At 40.9% G+C, this 18,088-nt stretch overlaps 1 protein-coding gene across 1 annotated transcript; it reads right to left on the bottom strand.

The window, feature by feature from the left end:
• Positions 1–5,426: 5,426 nt before the first annotated feature.
• On the bottom strand, positions 5,427–14,128 carry LOC112215980 (uncharacterized protein KIAA2013 homolog). The gene is made up of 3 exons (XM_024375511.2): positions 12,261–14,128; positions 9,280–10,166; positions 5,427–6,935 (listed from the first exon to the last, which is right to left on the bottom strand). Exons 1-3 carry the CDS (start codon positions 13,222–13,224, stop codon positions 6,903–6,905), a joined length of 1,884 nt encoding a protein of 627 aa, XP_024231279.1. The 5' UTR covers positions 13,225–14,128; the 3' UTR covers positions 5,427–6,902.
• Positions 14,129–18,088: the final 3,960 nt, after the last annotated feature.

Genomic DNA, 18,088 nt, shown 5'->3' with positions numbered 1-18,088 from the left:
CTCATGTGTGTCATGATGTTGATAGCCAAATGTATGCAGATAATATTGTGATTAGTGTTCCATTTTGAGAATGTTACAATACTGGGACTCAAAGGCTGCATTTAGACAAGCAGCCCAATTCTGATATTTTTCCATGAATTGCTATTTTGACCAATCAGATCAGCTCTAAAAAAAGATCTGATGCGTAAGATCTGATGTGATTGGTCAAATGATCAGAATTGCGCTGCCTGTGTGAACGCAGCCATAGAAGCCTGTGTCAAAACGGACCACATCCCCTTTGGTAGCCAATAGCCCTGAGCAAAGTGCTTTTGGCCCAGCTGGTTCAAGCCACTCAATGAGATGGATGCAATTTTCACCCGTGTAACCTGTTTTATCTCCTAATGAATATGGAACACCGTAATTACAGGTAATCATGACAACAATAAGAACAAATAAACCAAATGTAAGAGTTCATTCAGCACAATGGTTTGGTGATTTTTGACAACCTATTTCACCAACAGAGTCCCTTAACATGACAAGGCTCTCACAGTAATTTGTTTAAATTGTAAAAGTGATGAGGGAGAGAAAAGGTCTCATCTTGATGCTATTTAAGTTGGTTATAGAAATGTCAAGGAGTTTCTTTAAATGGAAAGTTGTTGTTAGAAGGTGCCATGCCCTCTAAGAAAGCATGGGTTCTTGATAGCAGTGGTGTAAAGTACTCAAGTAAAAATACTTTAAAGTACTACTTAAGTAGTACTATTACTATTTTTGACAACTTTTACTTCTACATTCCTAAAGAAAATAATGTACTTTTTACTCCATACATTTTCCCTGACACACAAAAGTACTCATTACATTTTGAATGCTTATCAGGGCAGGAAATAGACAATTTCACTCACTTATCAAGAGAACATCCCCAGTCATCCCTACTGCCTTTGATCTGGCGAACTCACTAAACAAACATACTTAATTTGTTAATTATGTCTGAGTGTTGTATTGTGCCCCCGTAAATAAATATAATGGTACTAATAAGGAATTTTAAATCATTGCTACTTTGGTACTTAAGTATATTTGATTAATTACTTTTACTTTAGCTAATTCAGTATATTCTGAACCAAATACTTTCAGACTTCTACTCAAGTAGTGACTTTCACTTGAGTCATTTTGTATGAAGCCATCTTTACCTTTACTCAAGTATGACAATTGGGTAATAAACACACAGGAATTCACTTGATGGAACAGCACAAAATGGAATTGAGCGACATGATTGAACTGAAGCCCCACATCTCCTCAGATCAATCAAACACACCTTCTCGTAGCTCTCTGCCTCCACGTGCTTCTGCTGCCACAGCTGCTTGGCCACCATCTGGTGCAGGAGGTCCTCGGGCAGTTGTATCTGGCGCTTCAGGTCCTCGGTCCTCTCTCGCAGGCTACGTGCAAAATTCTGGGTCCACGCCGTCATCTGCTTGAAGGACATCAGCACCAGTGGATAGATCAGGCAGGCCAATGTCAACAGAGTGATCTGCTGGCACCACCCCGTCCAGAAGACCCGCATGGGTGTCCCTCAGGGCCTGGAAGCCAGTCTGAGAGCCTATGAGGACGCCCACTTTGACCTCCATGTCTAATGCTGAAATCTGCCAAGGGGCAGAGACGAAGACGTATGCGTTGACTTTGAGGCTGTTGGTCAGGTTGAGCTTTAGGTGAATGTTTTCCATCCAACAGTCATGCAGTGTTTCTGACGAGAGCTGGGCAAAGGCTAAGCGGCTCAGTGTGTGGATCCACTTCTCGTGAAAGTCAGCTTGGGTTCCAATGGAAGAGAGTTCACTGAACTGGTGATTGAGTTCCAGGAATGTGACCATCAGTCTCAGTGAGAGGACATCTTTCCAGTCTGAAAACTTATTGACCTGACTAATGTCCTGGAGTCTGACAATCGTCAAGAACACAGGCTTAACTAGTAGAAAGAGGAGGAAGGGAAGCGCTACTAAGGTACACAATAGTACATTTTGGTAGACAGAAGGTGCTCTTTGGTAAAAAGGGTAAATTGGTCATCAAAAAGAAAGGAGGAACAAGACACTTCATATAATTAATTAAAATGCCTTTATTTGTAGGGCATGTTCAATAGAAACAAAGTTTTAAAAATTCGACATATTTCAGGTGCATGGCCTTCGTCAGGGAGTACAAAGAAAGAGTACAATGTCCTCTTATGAACAACTTTTCCAATTAGCCCTAATTAGAAGAGGGCATGGTTACAAAATTGATTGGACACACCTAGTAAGCAATACTATACACATTATGGGGAGCTGATGACAGCAAATAGACCTATCACGAACCTACAGGAAGGGTGAGAAATCCAGGCCACTAAATACCCTGGTTGAAAACCAGATCTGGATTTCTCACCCTTCCTGTAGGGTCGTGATGGGTCCATTTGCTGTCATCTAGTGGACATTTTGCTCAATTGCCCTCAGCTATGTTTAGACTGTTGTTGTTCATGTTTTGCTGTGTTCTAGTGTACTATGGAATATATTGCTTTCGTATTCTCGACACTTCTCCCAGTCATATTTAAGGTTAGAACTACCTTTCTAAGTGTTCTGATACTTCTAGCTTGGAGTTGTATTTTATGATAACATAGCTACAGTATTTCACTTTTTAATGTGTATAGTATTGCTTACTAGGTGTGTCCAATCAATTTTGTAACCACGCCCTCTTCTAATTAGGGCTAATTGGAAAAGCTGTTCAAAAGAGGACATTGTATTATTTCTTTGTACTCCCTGGCGAAGGCCATGCAGCCAAAATGCGTCGGATTTTTAAAACTTTGTTTCTATTGAACATGCCATACAAATAAAGGCATTTTAATTAATTATATGAAGAGTGCCTTGGTCCTCCTTTCTTTTTGGAGAACACAGGCTTGTTGTTGTTGTCCTCAGCTCATAATTGTTGTTGTCCTCACCTCATAATCACAGGTAAAATGTCAGTCAGTGGTCTTGGCTTGTCTCCTTACTCCTGTACCATGTGCATAGACTTCTTGTGTTTTGGAGTTCACCTATGAGTTGGAGAATAGCCGTGGTCCTACGTGAAGTCAGCTCGTCGAAAGCCGCCTTTGTGGCGCGCAGCAGGTCCAAGTTAGAGCTGAGGTCAACGGAGACTGAGCCAAGCAGAGCCAGAAACTAGAGCAGACAAGCAGTTAATATGCGACGAACAGTGCAGTTACTGCCAAGACACGGAGAGGGAGCACCTGCAACAACAAAAAAATATATGAAAAAAATATATACCTAGATAAGGATCTATGATTACATAATTTAAAAAAATGAAATAGACGTATTGTAAATATGAAATATGATTATTAAATAATGCAATTATAATTTTACAACCTTAATAGATACAAGTGGGATATACATGTTTATGTTTAATAATACTTTTAAAAAAAGAAAGAAATGAAGCACTTTTCATAACACCCAAAGTCACTTTACAAACACAAGAAAACCACATGAAAATAAGCAAGTATATAAAAGTACCCTTAACATGAGGACAGGCTCGCCATGGACAACACCAAACATGGCTGACTAACCAGGGAAGTGAACTAGATAGCGTTTATCCTCGAAAACAACAGATAAGCCGGTGTGAATACATTGGTATACGTTTGTTTTATTGTTCTGCTTAAACTTAGTGTGGGAAAAAAGTTAAACGAAATGCATTTGTTTATTGGATATAATGTTGATATTTATCATGGTTTTTACAACAAAAAATAAGCCTTTTAGCTAGGCTTACAAGTAAACCAAGGTTTTGTAGGCTATTAACGTTTAACAAAACAATACTCACAATTGCCTGCAAATATTCGCATTCGCTGTCGGCTTCCTCTTGCGTCGTTGGTGCGACTCTCCTTTTATGTCTGCTGTTCTGAATTTTGGTAAATATTATTTTCAGAGAAGCCGAGGACAGAGTCAGGGATGCGAGGCATTCCTTTTTCATGTAACGTTACTCCAAAGATGACTTGGACTCGTCGTCCCGAAAGTAAAATGCGGATATCAAAGTTATGATGTAGTCCTATATTTTTATGATGCAATTTAAAGAGAATAGAAGGCAGACATTATGTGAACAATTATTACAAACATGTCTCATTTGGCCCCGCAATATTGCTTGTTCCTGATATCAAAGGCTTATAAATAGGATGCAACTAGTGACGTGTGTTGGATAATTGTGTGGTTTAATTTCTGCAAAGGGAGGAATACATGCCAATAAAGTCTCTCACCTCATTTCACCCAAGGCTTTTCAACAGAAAAAAGTAATAAATTGAGTTAGAATTTAATGTATCTTGCTTCTCTTTGAAATACATGTTCATATTGACATTTTTGACGACATTCTACAAAAAACGGGCTAATCAACAATTTCCCATCAAATTAAGATTAAAATATCCTGTGTTATTACGCTCAATATATTTCGTTCCAACATACATTTTGAGGTAACAAGTTGGCTACTGCTGGGCATAATCTTACCTGCGCGCAAATCTATGGACTCCTATTGAGTTTCTTGCTTATTTAATCGGAAAATCTTTATCGGAAAATCTCCTAAATTAGTTGAACATTTGTGTTTCCATGAAGTGGGGAAGTAAATCTGCAATATGTAACTTCTTGGGAAACCCAACCAAATTCACATAGAAATGTGAGTTACACATCTGTCATTCGCAATGAAAGCAACTGTAAGAAGTAGACATGTTTTATGTGCAATATTTCTATCCTTCCTGTGCGTAAGTTTAGTTTTTGCATCTTCTACTTTCGGTTTTGTACTCCAGATTCTCTACACTATACTTGATTGTTTTGTCACACAAACTGAAATGAGCAAAACCAGTAGAATTTTAGCAACCAGGAAATGGAGAAGCGATTTCTGCATATTGCATCTTCAATGAATAGTGTGTAATTGCTTTTGCTGTATATGGGTCTCAATGACAGCTGCATCCACCCTTGAATATTTGCTTATCTATTCTTGAATACTTAAATAAAAAGGGAAATAAGGGGAAATTACAGTATGCCGAATAATGGAACAAGGCACCAAGGGAAATTATAACTAGAATGCAGTTATTGATTTTGCCTAATTCAGTGTCGGCTCCATAATAAAAGGAAAATCAGAGAAATACTTATTGTCATGCATTTAAACCCCACGTTGCATTACTAATTAAGCCTTGTGGGTTTTGACCATCTTTGATATAATTGTATTTTTGGTGGGGTGAGAGAACGCAAAGGACATTCAATTTTGTGGAAAACAACATGTAGTTTAAGAGCTATATACCATCCTTTAGTAATTAAACCAATTTAATTAAAACCATAATTAAAACCCCTTCACACGTGCATAGAGCCTAATAACTTTGATTAGAAATACAGATTTCACTTTCAATTCACAAACAAGTTAATGTATACTGTCAGAAATTGTTTAACATATTTACATCTCAATTCAAATTCTTTGTATACATTTATTCTTTATCCAAATTGAAATCAACTTACAACATATTTTCCCCCAAATCACATTATCATACAATATTCAAATACAATCCAACCAAATTCTAGGTGTAATCAGAATAAATTAAACTTGTTAAGGCACACTCAGTAGTTAGTTACAAACAAAATAACTGATGCGAAAAAAGCCCTTAAAAATGCTATATAAACAAAGATGAACAATAAATGCAAAAAAAAACCCACACAAAAACTGAAGAAAACAATTAAGTCACACTTCACAATAAATCAGAGTTGTAGAAACTCAGCTTATCTAGTAATTGTGGAGTATTTAAACATTAAGTTAATGTGCATTATTTCACTAAATCATGGTGGATCAATTAACATAATGTGCTGCAACCACACATTTAAATGTTAAGAGTAGCCTATATGAAGTAGACACATCTACTACATGTCCAAATGTAATTCTATTTCAGTTTTATTGTGTCAGAGTGATCAGTGTGAAGTGGCAGTGGAAACTGGAAACATACAGGCTACAAAACCCATTTAAGTAAACCAACTAAACGAACCATGGCTCATTTAAATGTCAATGTTTACATCTCAATCCATTGTTACTGGAGATGATTTTGTAAAGCTGCAATAATAACCACTTGTGAAGTCGTAAATACCAGTTGGATGTGTTCACATGCATTGAACTCGTTGACAAACGCAGATTGACTAATGGCCAACAAGCTGAGTCAACCACAGCGTTAATAGCTGTACTTTTAGTTGATCAAATTACGGTGTTCAAAAACAATATTAATAGATTGCTTTTTATAAATAATGTTTTGTTGGATTAAATTGCCGAAAATGTTGTTATCGAGGTCATTTCCTTAGTAGGTGACGTCAGAGGTCAGCATGTGGGAGAAGTAGGAGCTCAGGGATGATACACAAGTTTACCTCTAGTAATTACCAGTTGGAGGGGCATTCAAGTGGATTTTCCCCAGTCGTATGCGGTAAATACCACCTTCCCACTTGGTTATGATCGCAGGGTAAAATATATATGTGTGTAGCTTGGGTTAGGTTTCCACCATCTTGAAAAAAGGTGAAGGGATAACTGACATTTTTCAGAATTCTATATGGTAGAAACAAAACAGAGCTATGTCTAGAACCATATAAATAGAATCCCTATTCTTCGTTCAAACCGAGGGGGTCATCCAGCCAAAATAAATGGAAGCATTGTAAACAGTGACAGACTTTCGTTAGCCTTGCCAATGAAAGAGGTCATCAGGTGAGGTGAGCTTCATTCTCTGAATTCAGCTTCAACATGTTTCTCTGAATTCAGCTCCAACATGTCAAAAGTCAAATAAACATTGTTGACCATCTCAATACAAATCATTGACAAACAATGACATGAACAGTAACACACTTTATGGAAATGTAATTTGTCTCATGCTGCCATCGCTGGCTGCTACTCTGCACCTGTGATGTCATGGCTGCTTCCTAAGCTTCCATTTCCTCACTTGGCTTCGTCACCTGGTGAGGTTAAAGGGGAGGGTTACAAACAGGAAGAGGAAACAGGAAATGCAAGGCTGTTTACTGAAGCAAGCTCCTACTGGCTGACGCCCCAATCCCAAATCGACAATAGAGCTAATTTAAACCAGGGCTTCTACCCCCTGAGCAAATGTGGAGATCTGAGAGGATTGGAAAGGTGTAAGAAATATGGCAGCAATTCCACCTGGCACATTAGAAAACAATGTTAAGCTACTGCAACATTGCATTGGCCGTCGTCAAGACCACAAGAGCATAGGAGCTAGCGGCTAGGAATTGGTTGGGGATAGGCCAAATACCTATCCACACATACGTATGAGAAACAGCAAGCTCTCTGAATATCAGCGAGAACCAAGTCCTTCTGTCAATTTAATTTCTTAATTTAGTCAGAGTGAATCAATAGAAACCACCATCCAAAAAAACAGCCCAATCAAAACAATGTAACATGGTGAAAGGGATTTACTGGCAGCACTCAGTCAAAACTAATCAAAGGCAACCACTTACAGTAGAAATGTTCCTACTTTGTAATGCCCATAATTATAAAACAGAGACATCTAATTTTGCAACCAATGCTGTAGATAGATGGGTATTTGTACATGATTGGAGACAGGCATCAAGAAGCTTTCGGATAATTCCCGGACTAGTTCGTACCACCACGTTGGACCCGTTTGTGTTCCAGTTTTGGTGTCTCTCTTTCTAATTTTGAGACATAGCACAGACAGTTCCTTAGCCTAGCCTTATACTGAACAAAAATATAAACGCAAAATGCAACAATTTGAAAGATTTTCCTGAATTACAGCTCATAAGGAAATCAGTCAATTGAAATAAATTCATTAGGCCCTAATCTTTGGATTTCACATGACTGGGCAAGTGCACAGCCATGGGTGGGCCTGGGAGAGCATAGGGCCCACCCACTGGGGAGCCATGCCCAACCACTGGGGAGCCAGGCCTAGCCAATCAGAATGAGTTTTTCCCCACAAAAGGGCTTTATTACATGCAGAAATACTACTCAGCACCTGCTCAGACGATCCCACAGGTTAAGAAACCGGACGTGGAGGTCTTGGGCTGCCGTGGTTACACGTGGTCTGCAGTGTGAGACCGGTTGGACGTACTGACAAATTCTCTAAAACGACGTTGGAGGCGGCTTATGGTAGAGAAATTAACATTCAATTCTCTGGCAACAGCTCTGTTGGACATTCCTGCAGTCCGCATGCCAGTTGCATGCTCCCTCAAAACTCGAGGTCTGTGGCATTGTGTTGTGTGACAAAACTGCAAATTTTATTGTCCCCAGCACAAGGTGCACCTATGTAACGATCGTGCTGTTTAATCAGCTTCTTGATATGCCACACCTGTCAGGTGGATAGATTATCTTGGCAAAGAATAAATGCTCACTAACAGGGCCGTAAACAAATTTGTGCACAACACAGAGAAATTAGCTTTTTGTGAGTATTGAACATTTCTGGGACCTTAAATTTTAGCTCATGAAACATGTTCATATTTTTGTTCAGTGTACTTTAAACCTCTCGAAATTAGTATGCCGTGTATCAAATTGAGGTGGTAGTAACTAGGCTACAATAGAAGCGAACAGAACTGAAAAGATTGGAAACCCACATTTACACCATTGTTGATTGAGAAGAGACTTCAAGGCACCAGTATAGGGATTAAAAAGAGGGTGAACTCATCTTAAACAACATACATTAGCTACACTAGAGGCTTATGGTTGGGGGGAAAAAATATTTGTTTGCTTTCACACAGACGGGAAATGCTATAGGCTACATTTGGAAATATATGTAAGGGTTTGGAAATCGATGGATTAAAACAACTTGCATTACTGCATGTAGTGAAATGTTGAGAAACAGAACTGGGATGGTCCACCACTTTAAATGAGGACTAACACTGGTGCGTTCAATGACAGAAGTTTTCAAATAAAATTTGAATGTTAGAATGTATTCCTAATAGGCTATGTATTGAAAAATAAATTGTGCCTTACTTTCCGATTAGAGCATGATTAGAGCATTTGTCGTCAAATGTCTTCACAAACTGATTCATTTCACACAAAATGAGAAATCACCAAATAAATGATTGTTTGTACGGAAGACAGCAGAAAAAAAGGGCGAGGCTGAGCACAGCAATTATGCAAATCCACTCCAAAAAACATCCCAAGCACACATCCAAACTATGTCCCTGCTGAGACAGAGAAAGACACCCGAAGAGGAATGAAAGTGAAAGGGAATTCTCCACCACACACAAACTAAGCGAGAAGAGCACAATTTGGACAGTTGTTTTGTTCATCAGTTCAAAGCAGTTTGTTGTGTTTGTGTTATTATACCTTGCTCCTGAAGAGGGGCTTGGCGCTGGGGCCGCAGTACTCATTGTAGATGAGTTTGAAGAGGAAGAGGTGGAAGAGGGTGATGAGAGAAGCCACGCCGAACCAAAAGAGGAAGGGCAGGCCCGGGTCCTGCTTGGCCATGTGCTCCTCGTGTGCCAGGATGGCTTTGAGGTGCAGTGTGTGCCGCAGGTCCTGCAGGTGGCGCAGGTCTGTGGATATGTAGAGCAGTGGTGTGATGGGCTGCGTCACCATCACCGGGAACACATGGCCCTTGGACTCTACCATTGACGACGTCAGCTCCACCGGCTCGTTGAGGCAGCCCGCCTCGCAGGCATACAGCGCTACGGGTTTCTCCTGGGGCTTGACCGACACATGCAGGAAGGGTTTGACCGACACGTGCAGGAAGGGCTTACCCTCTGTGTCCAGAAGCACAGCCAGGTTGATCAGGTCCTGGTTGTAGTGGATGCCTCGCAGCGCATAGCTGTTGTGCAGCACGTCCGGGTCCGCCTGGAACTGCAGGTGGTTTTCGTTGAAGGAGAGGCCTCCGAAGCTGAGTACGGCACCCTGCATGACGCCATGGGCACCTGCCGCCACAAGCACCTTGCAACCCCTCTTCTGCAGGGTGAGGGTCCACAGGGTGACCAGCTGCAGGACTTGGGCCACACTGCTGACCCGCTCCGGCCACAGGTTATCGGCATGCATGGTGGCATGCCCACTAAAGCAGTGGTCGGCGTAGTTGAGGCTGGATTCCAGACGGGCGCGTTCTTCAGGGCCCAGGCGGCGGTCTAGCAGGGGTGCCGGCGAGGCCGAGAGGACGTAGTAGAGTGTGGTGTTGACCGTGGCGCTGGACGGCGTATGCGCATCAGTGATCTTACGCATCTCCACCCCTGCAGGAGACACACACACAGTAGATTTGGAAACAGAAAATGGCTACATAGTCATTTGATCTAGAACTACGTAATTCATTAGTTAGTCATTCATTATCATCAGATAGAATGCTTGTATTTTTGTAAATACTGGGTTGTGTTAATATCATCTGGGTCGTTACATTTGATTTCAATCTCTTTTTGACCGCACCCCTTTTGATTTGAACAAAAAATTCTAAACATAGTTTCCCATGTTAGAAGTGGTCAGAGTAATTGTTTGGACCTGAATGCCAAAACATTTAGGATATAGGTGCTCAAAGTTGACCCATTTTGCATACCCCACCCTACCATAAAGCATCCATGTCTTCATTACTGGAAAATATAAAAGGTTGAGTTTCATATAATTTACAAGCTTCCAAAACAGGGTTGCCAAAGTATTTTATAATTTCTTGGAAAAAAAGTTAAATAATAAGTTTAAATAACATTAACGTAAATGATCTAAAAACACATTTTTAAATGTACACTGTCATTCAAAAGTTTGGGGTCACTTTGAAATGGCCTTGTTTTTTTGGCCATTAAAATAACATCAAATTGATCAGAAATACAGTTTAACAGGTAGCCTAGTGGTTAGAGCATTGGGCCAGTAACCGAAAGGTTGCTGGATCGAATCCCTGAGCTGTCAAGGTAAAAATCTGTCGTTCTGCCCTTGAACAAGGCAACTGTTCCCCGGTAAGCCATCATTGTAAATAAGGATTTGTTATTAACTAACTTGCCTAATTAAATAGGTTAAATAAATAAAAATGTTGTAAATCACTATTGTAGCTGGAAACGGCAGATTTTTAATGAAATATCTACATAGGCGTACAGAGGCCCATTATAAGCAACCATCACTCCTGTGTTCCAATGGCACGTTGTGATAGCTAATCGAAGTTGATCAATTTAAAAGGCTAATTGAGCATTAGAAAACCCAGCTGAAAACTGTTGTACTGATTAAAGAAGCAATAAAACTTGAATTTTTTAGACTAGTTGAGTATCTGGAGCATCAGCATTTGTGGGTTCGATTGATTACAGGCTCAAAATGGCCAGAAACAAATAACTTTTTTTCTATTCTTGTTCTGAGAAATGAAGGCTATTCCATGTGAGAAATTGCCAAGAAACTGAAGATCTCGTACAACGCTATGTACTACTCCCTTCACAGAACAACGCAAACTGGCTTTAACCAGAAAAAGTGGGAGGCCCCAGTGCACAACTGAGCAAGAGGACAAGTACATTAGATTGTCTAGTTTGAGAAACAGACACCTCACAAGTCTTCAACTGGCTGCTTAAATAGTACCTGCAAAACACCAGTCTCAACGTCAACAGTGAAGAGGTAACTCCGGGATGCTGGAAATTTACCAGAAAGTTTCAGACCCTTTGCAACCCTAGTTTGAACTATACAAGCGATACTCGCTTAGCCACGTTAGTTTCACCCTCATGTGGGTGCTAGCAAACAAGCTTGGTAGTGCTAGGTATCAATAGCCATTGTCAGCCAATCCAGTAGGGTCTGGAAGCCATGGTGAGCTTCGACTGGTCACTTGCCCCACAATATCGTGGAGAATTTGCATAAAGTTTGTCTATTGCCAACTTTAGTCCCACCCTACTCAGCTCCCTCACCCATGCTCACATTGCTCAACGGTTCCCCCCGCCCAGTCCGCTTCTCTCGCTTTCCTTCCAATGAAAGTGAATGGCTTCTGATATTTCACTGTACGATGCTGCTGTATATTACGAGAAGCAGCCGGGTAAGCTTAGTCTCAACCGATGGTGGGCACAACACAAACACCTTAGATGATGTAAATAGGGTCTACAAAACAACATACTTGAAAATTACATTAACGCATTTTCTGATAATTGACGTTAAAGAATTAAAAAGTACATTTTTATATAAAAGCCTGCTTAACAAAATTTGTATTCAAATCAAAAGGTGTGCAGTCAAAAAGTGATTGAAATCAAAAGGTACTACCCATCCATTAATTGTTTAGTCCTGTACAGTCTACGAGAAAACTCACATACTAAATACCACAGTATTTGCACTGTAAAGAGAAAAGACATGGCATCTCAGCGTTGACTTTTACTTACCAGAGATGAAGAGGTCCATCCAGGCCTGTTGGTGGTCCTGGACCAGATCTTCTATGTTAGCCCTCAGCAGCTCGCCCAGCTCTTTCTTGGCCCCCTCTCTAAGCCTAGTGAAGGTCTCCTGTAACTTGGTCGACTCAATGGGCTCCGATGTCCACACCACCGACAGCACACTTTCTGCGTACTCCGACTTGGCCGCCACCTGGATGCGGCTGCCCAGCTTCTTGGTGGCCACCACCACCAGCAATATCTGGTTCTTCTCCGGCAGAACCACGCGGCCCGACGACAGCACCACGTCTTTGTCCTCCACCTTCTCCACGCTGGCTGAGAACTTGCTCCCGAACAAGGACGGTTCAGTGGAAACCTCCAGGGTGGCGGCCCGCTCCGAGGGGTTGTTGACGTGGATCCTCTGGAGGTAGACGTTGGGTCGGCTGCGGTGGGCAATGAACTCCTCTCGGACGGTGAGGCAGTCACGGGCTGACCCGGAGCTGTCCCCCGGGAGGACACAGTGGACGGACAGGACAGCCCCTTTGCGGAACCAGAGCATGGTTGCACTCGCCTCGGCCCGCTTCCCAGGGAGGTGGACACCCACTATGGGCGAATACTCAGTCTGGTGGACAGGGGCCGAGCCGGGCTGGGAGGACGAGGCCACCCACAGTCTGTTGGAGTCAATGTCCACCAGGAAATGGCCGTTACCTGTGACAAAAGGTGTGACCGCTTTCTCCTGGGGAGTGCTGTAGATTCCCTCCCCCCGGTCCACCAGTGACTTCCACCTGTGGATCTCAGTCTGGAGGCATTGTCCAGCAGGCCCCCCTGATTGGCCTGAGCCACTAAACAACCTCAAAGCGCCCTCTGAGCTAAGGTACCAGTAGAAGATGAGGAAAACCAGCAGTCCAATGAGCATTCTTCTAGCCCAGCTGCTTGACAGCACACCTGGTAGGCCCTTTAGTCTTTGCTGGAGCCACATTTTGAATTTAGGCTTAAGAGTCACTTTAACTGAAGTTTGCAACTCGTGTTAATGAGCTAACTAGCTTACGTTAGATAATGACAACAAACAAAATGGACGGTCAAAGTTGGTTCTCCATTCTAATCTGACCAAAACCAACGTTAACAGACTAGCTAGATTACCACTTAAAGTATTTCGCTAAATGTGTGAAGTGTTGTATTTCCTGTTGACAACTAGCTAGCTAACCTTTCGCTAGCAACGCACTGGTGAAATTAGCTAAACTGGTAGCTAGCTCTTTACTAGCTAGTTAGCTAACTAGTAAACTGGTACTCAAATATTGTATGACTAGCTATGTTGCTATCCAACCAAGAGCAACATACATTCCATGTCAAACCTTGCTTACTGTCAAATCTAACAACGCTTACAATAACAAGCCACTGACTGTAACAACCTAACTATTACTATTTAACGTTAGCTAGCTATGGTGGTTGCAAACTAGCATTCTTGCGATGCAAATTAGGCGACACTTTGCATTTGTTTCTCACATCGTGGCAATACGTCCATTGAGTGCAATTGTTGCTCATTTGTTTCTTGTGTCTAGCAGTTGTGAGATTTCATTCCTTGTTGAAGTGGATTACTTTGTTCAAGCAACTCACCAATCTATCGTTGACACTTTTGGATTTACTGAAATTAGCGTAAATGATGTTGACAGAAACCGGAAGTGTCGGAATTGGTTCAGTCGCATGATCATTTTTACGACACTGAAATGTTTTTTTATTGCCTTTAAAGTTCTAACAATAATAGCTAGTTTATCCTCGTTTATCCATCGAATCTATGCTCCTACTGATGAAGCGGGTTCTGATATGTAGTCTCTGATGATACAACGTTTTGAGTTGGAGAGCGTCTGTGAAAAGAGGAAGATTGGAGTTAAGAATTCGGAACTGAATAAGAGGATCTCTGAGCAGCCTGAAGCAGGAGAACTCTGAATTTAAACATGATGTTTGTGAGCTCAGTAAAGAGTCCCTATCCTGTCCCTCCACTATGGCCATTATGAGCTGTCTTCCCCTCAATAGCCTCCTGTGGTGCACACCCCTTCATATTAGTAGATTCTGCTATTTCAGCCACATCCGTTGCTGACAGGTGTATACAATCGAGCACACAGCCATACAATCTCCATAGACAAACATTGGCAGTAAAACTACCCATACTGAAGAGCTCCGTGACTTTCAATGTGGCACCGTCATAGGATGCCACCTTTCCAACAAGTCAGTTCGTCAAATATCTGCCCTGCTAGAGCTGACACTTCTAGGAGCAAAAACTGCTCAACCACAAAGTGGAAGGCCACACAAGCTCACAGAAGGAGACCACTGAGTGCTGAAACACGTAGCGTGTAAAAATCGTCTGTCCTCAGTTGCAACACCCACTACTGAGTTCAAAACTGCCTCTGGAAGGAAGCAATGTCAGCACAATAACTGTTTGTCTGGAGCTTCATGAAATGGGTTCCCATAGCCGAGCAGCCACACACAAGCCTAAGGTCACCATGCACAATACCAAGCGTAAAGTTTGGCGGAGGAGGAATAATGGTCTGGGGCTGTTTTTCATAGCTTGGGCTAGGCCCCTTAGTTCCAGTGAAGGGAAATCTTAACACTACAGCATTCTAGACGATTCTGTGCTTCCGACTTTGTGACAACGGAAATGGTTTGTCGAGATTGGTGTGGAAGAACGTGACTGGCCTACACTGAGCCCTGACCTCAACCACATCGAACACCTTCGGGATGAATTGGAACATTGATTGTGAGCCAGGCCTAATTGCTCAACAGCAGTGCCCGACCGAATATAACAGCAAAGGGGGCCGCAACTCAATATTAATACCAATGATTTTGGAATGAGATGTCCAACGAGCAGGTGTCCACATAACTTTGTACATGTAGTGTATGTTTATTATATTGTATTCTTAGCTATAAATTGTATTTTTTTTTTTAAATTAGTAGCAATAATTAATAAATAGCATCTTACGAGGTTCTTTATGGAACAAATGTTGGTTCAGTTAAGAAGAACCCCCGGGGTTGTATATTTGGTTCAGTGAAAGAGTGTAGGCCTATTAATGGAATCATTCTGTCTTTATATATAAAAAATAATGTGAGTACTTTGGTTAACATGCTTGTTGTTCTTTTTTTACTTTTCCATTTCATATACATTACATTTATACATCTTTTAACTCCGGTACATCCAATGTGAAGAACATAAGCAACTGTACACTTTCATTGTTGACACATCCATTTGATAAATGCTATTCATATTTACAGTATAAAGACCTTGAAACCCCCCACAAAAAAATTCCAGTACAAAGGCAGGAGAGACGAGACAAAAGTAATTTAAATAAACATACCTGGCAATGTCTACATACTTACAGTCCAGCTTTCTCAGAGCAAAAAATATATACAGCTCCGGAAAAAAAATTAAGAGACCATTGCAAAATTATCAGCTTTTCTGGTTTTACTATTTATAGGTATGTGATTGGGTAAAATGAAAAATTTGTTTTATTTTATAAACTACTGATGACATTTCTTCCAAATTCTAGATAAAAATATTGTTATTTAGAGCATTTATTTGCAGAAAATGACAACTGGTCAAAATAACAAAAAAAGATGCAGTGTTGTCAGACCTTGGATAATGCAAAGAAAATAAGTTAATATTCATTTGTAAACAACACAATACTAATGTTTTAACTTAGGAAGAGCTCAGAAATCAATATTTGGTGGAATAACCCTGATTTTCAATCACAACTTTCATGCATCTTGGCCCGCTCTCCACCAATCTTTCACATTTGATGTTGGGTGACTTTATGCCACTCCTGGCGCAAAAATTCAAGCACTATTGGCTTTGGTTGATGGTTTGTACCAACTCCATATTAATGGCCATGATTTTCGAATGAGATGTTTGACGAGCAGGTGTCTACATACTTTCAGCCATGTAGTGTATATGGATGTTACATGAAATGGACAAGCGTTTTGGGGAGACTGAACATATTAGCAAAAATCTGTGAGTTTTAAGTCTTAAGTCAAAACATGGATTGCCATTTAGAAGGAAAATCTGTCTGAAAAACAAAAAACACCCTCTGCTATGGATGTTACAGTCTGAAATAGACAATCAAATCTTAATATTGTAATGATCAACATCTGTCACAACACATTTAGTCATTTTGTCATTTGAAATTTTTTCAGAATGTAATCAGAAGGCGCAGTACCTTAGGATTGCAGGTAGCCTGAATAGTATACACACTCATAGTTATTTCTTTAATCACAATATATGTCAAAATAAAACTTTACTAGTTGAATTTAGACACAAATATAATACTTTTTTGTATTTGTTTTTGTATTTTTTTTACAACCCACCACTGGTGTGCGTGGCCAAAGAGCTCTATTTTCATGTCATCTGACTATAGGACCTGTTCCAAACCAAGCACCGATGCCGTTTAGCAGACCCCAGGCATTTGCATTTGTTGAAAATAGAGCTCTTTGGACACACACACCAGTTATAGACCATATAAAACCTTGATGAAAGTTAGCTTTACAGAGATAGTTTCAAGATGGTCCGATGTAAGGTGCATGTTTGTCAAACGCTTTTCCTAAAAAAAAAAACATTATGGATGTGGCATTGCCTGTCCCAGTCACCCCTCTCTTTAAAAGACTGTAGAACAACACAAACACAACTAAAGACACAACCTGACACAAGTTGTGAGCACTTTCTAAAAGCCATTAAATATTATTGACTGAAAATACTTTTTTGAACACGCAAACAAAATTCAAGACACTTCAATTTGGTCAGTATTATTGCTTCATTAAGGTCTTATACTGGGAGACAGCTGTGAATAAACCTGTTTGAGTCTTGGCCACCTACTCTGGTCAAAATGGATGAAATGATCTATTGATAAAGTAACCTTAAACTTTTCAAATAAAGCCTGAACTCCCAACGTTTAAAGATTGAGGATAATTATGAATGTGGTTTCATAATTAAAAAAATAAAACACTTTTGAATCCATCTATGGTACATTCCATGTCCACCAGGTGGTAGTGTAGGCTAGCATTGAGTAAGCATTTTGTGAGCGCAACCATAGACTAGGCAATTCAGAGTTTTTGAGCAAGTTCCAGGGATATATTCAGCCTCATTATTTGAATTGAGCCCCCCCCCCCCATTACATCACACACAGTGTGTGTGTGTGAGAGAGAGAAGAGCACACTGGCATGTAATGCTATTCTCACATAAGCAGATAATATGCGTTACTAGGCCCATCGCTCACCCTTGACCTTAAGCTAGGGTCATGACCTGGGACAGGTTCAGGTACATGTTTCAAAAATGGTGTCTTGGTTGCTAAGAACGTTGAACTTTGTGGCAACGTTAACGTTATGTCACAAGATGGATTGGTGGATAAGTGGGTTGCGGGGCTAGTGTGATCAGACGCCCTTGCAGCAAGTTAGCTAATCAGACAGGTAGCTGGGGATTGGCTGTAATTTCCTATAAAAGCCCTGTGTTTTGTGGTGCTCGGGGCTGGCTCAAATGGTGGATGGAAGAGCGCGCTTGTTTAAAATGGAAAAGCGTCGCGGTAGCTATTGATAAAGAAGACCATCAAGACGAAGCAGCTACTTTACAATTGGGATGCACTGTTGAGCGCTACGTGCTGATTGTACAGAAATTGTGAGAGCTGGTAAAATGGTGTCCCTTGAGAAAGCAAGAACAAGATGTATGTCACGGGAAATGCAGTATTATTATAAGGAGACGTATACTTGGAATACGGAGAAGGAATGGAGGGAAAAAGAAAGGCAGAAGAGGTCGTAGAGAGAGAGCTAGAGAGAGGGAGGGTCAGCTTGAGTTGGTTAAAAATGGT

This window comes from Oncorhynchus tshawytscha, linkage group LG16 (assembly GCF_018296145.1).
Source record: "Oncorhynchus tshawytscha isolate Ot180627B linkage group LG16, Otsh_v2.0, whole genome shotgun sequence".
In the NCBI taxonomy this organism is placed as follows: domain Eukaryota; kingdom Metazoa; phylum Chordata; class Actinopteri; order Salmoniformes; family Salmonidae; genus Oncorhynchus; species Oncorhynchus tshawytscha.
Note: the sequence above shows the minus strand (reverse complement) of the source record. Positions and strands in the feature narration are given on the sequence as shown.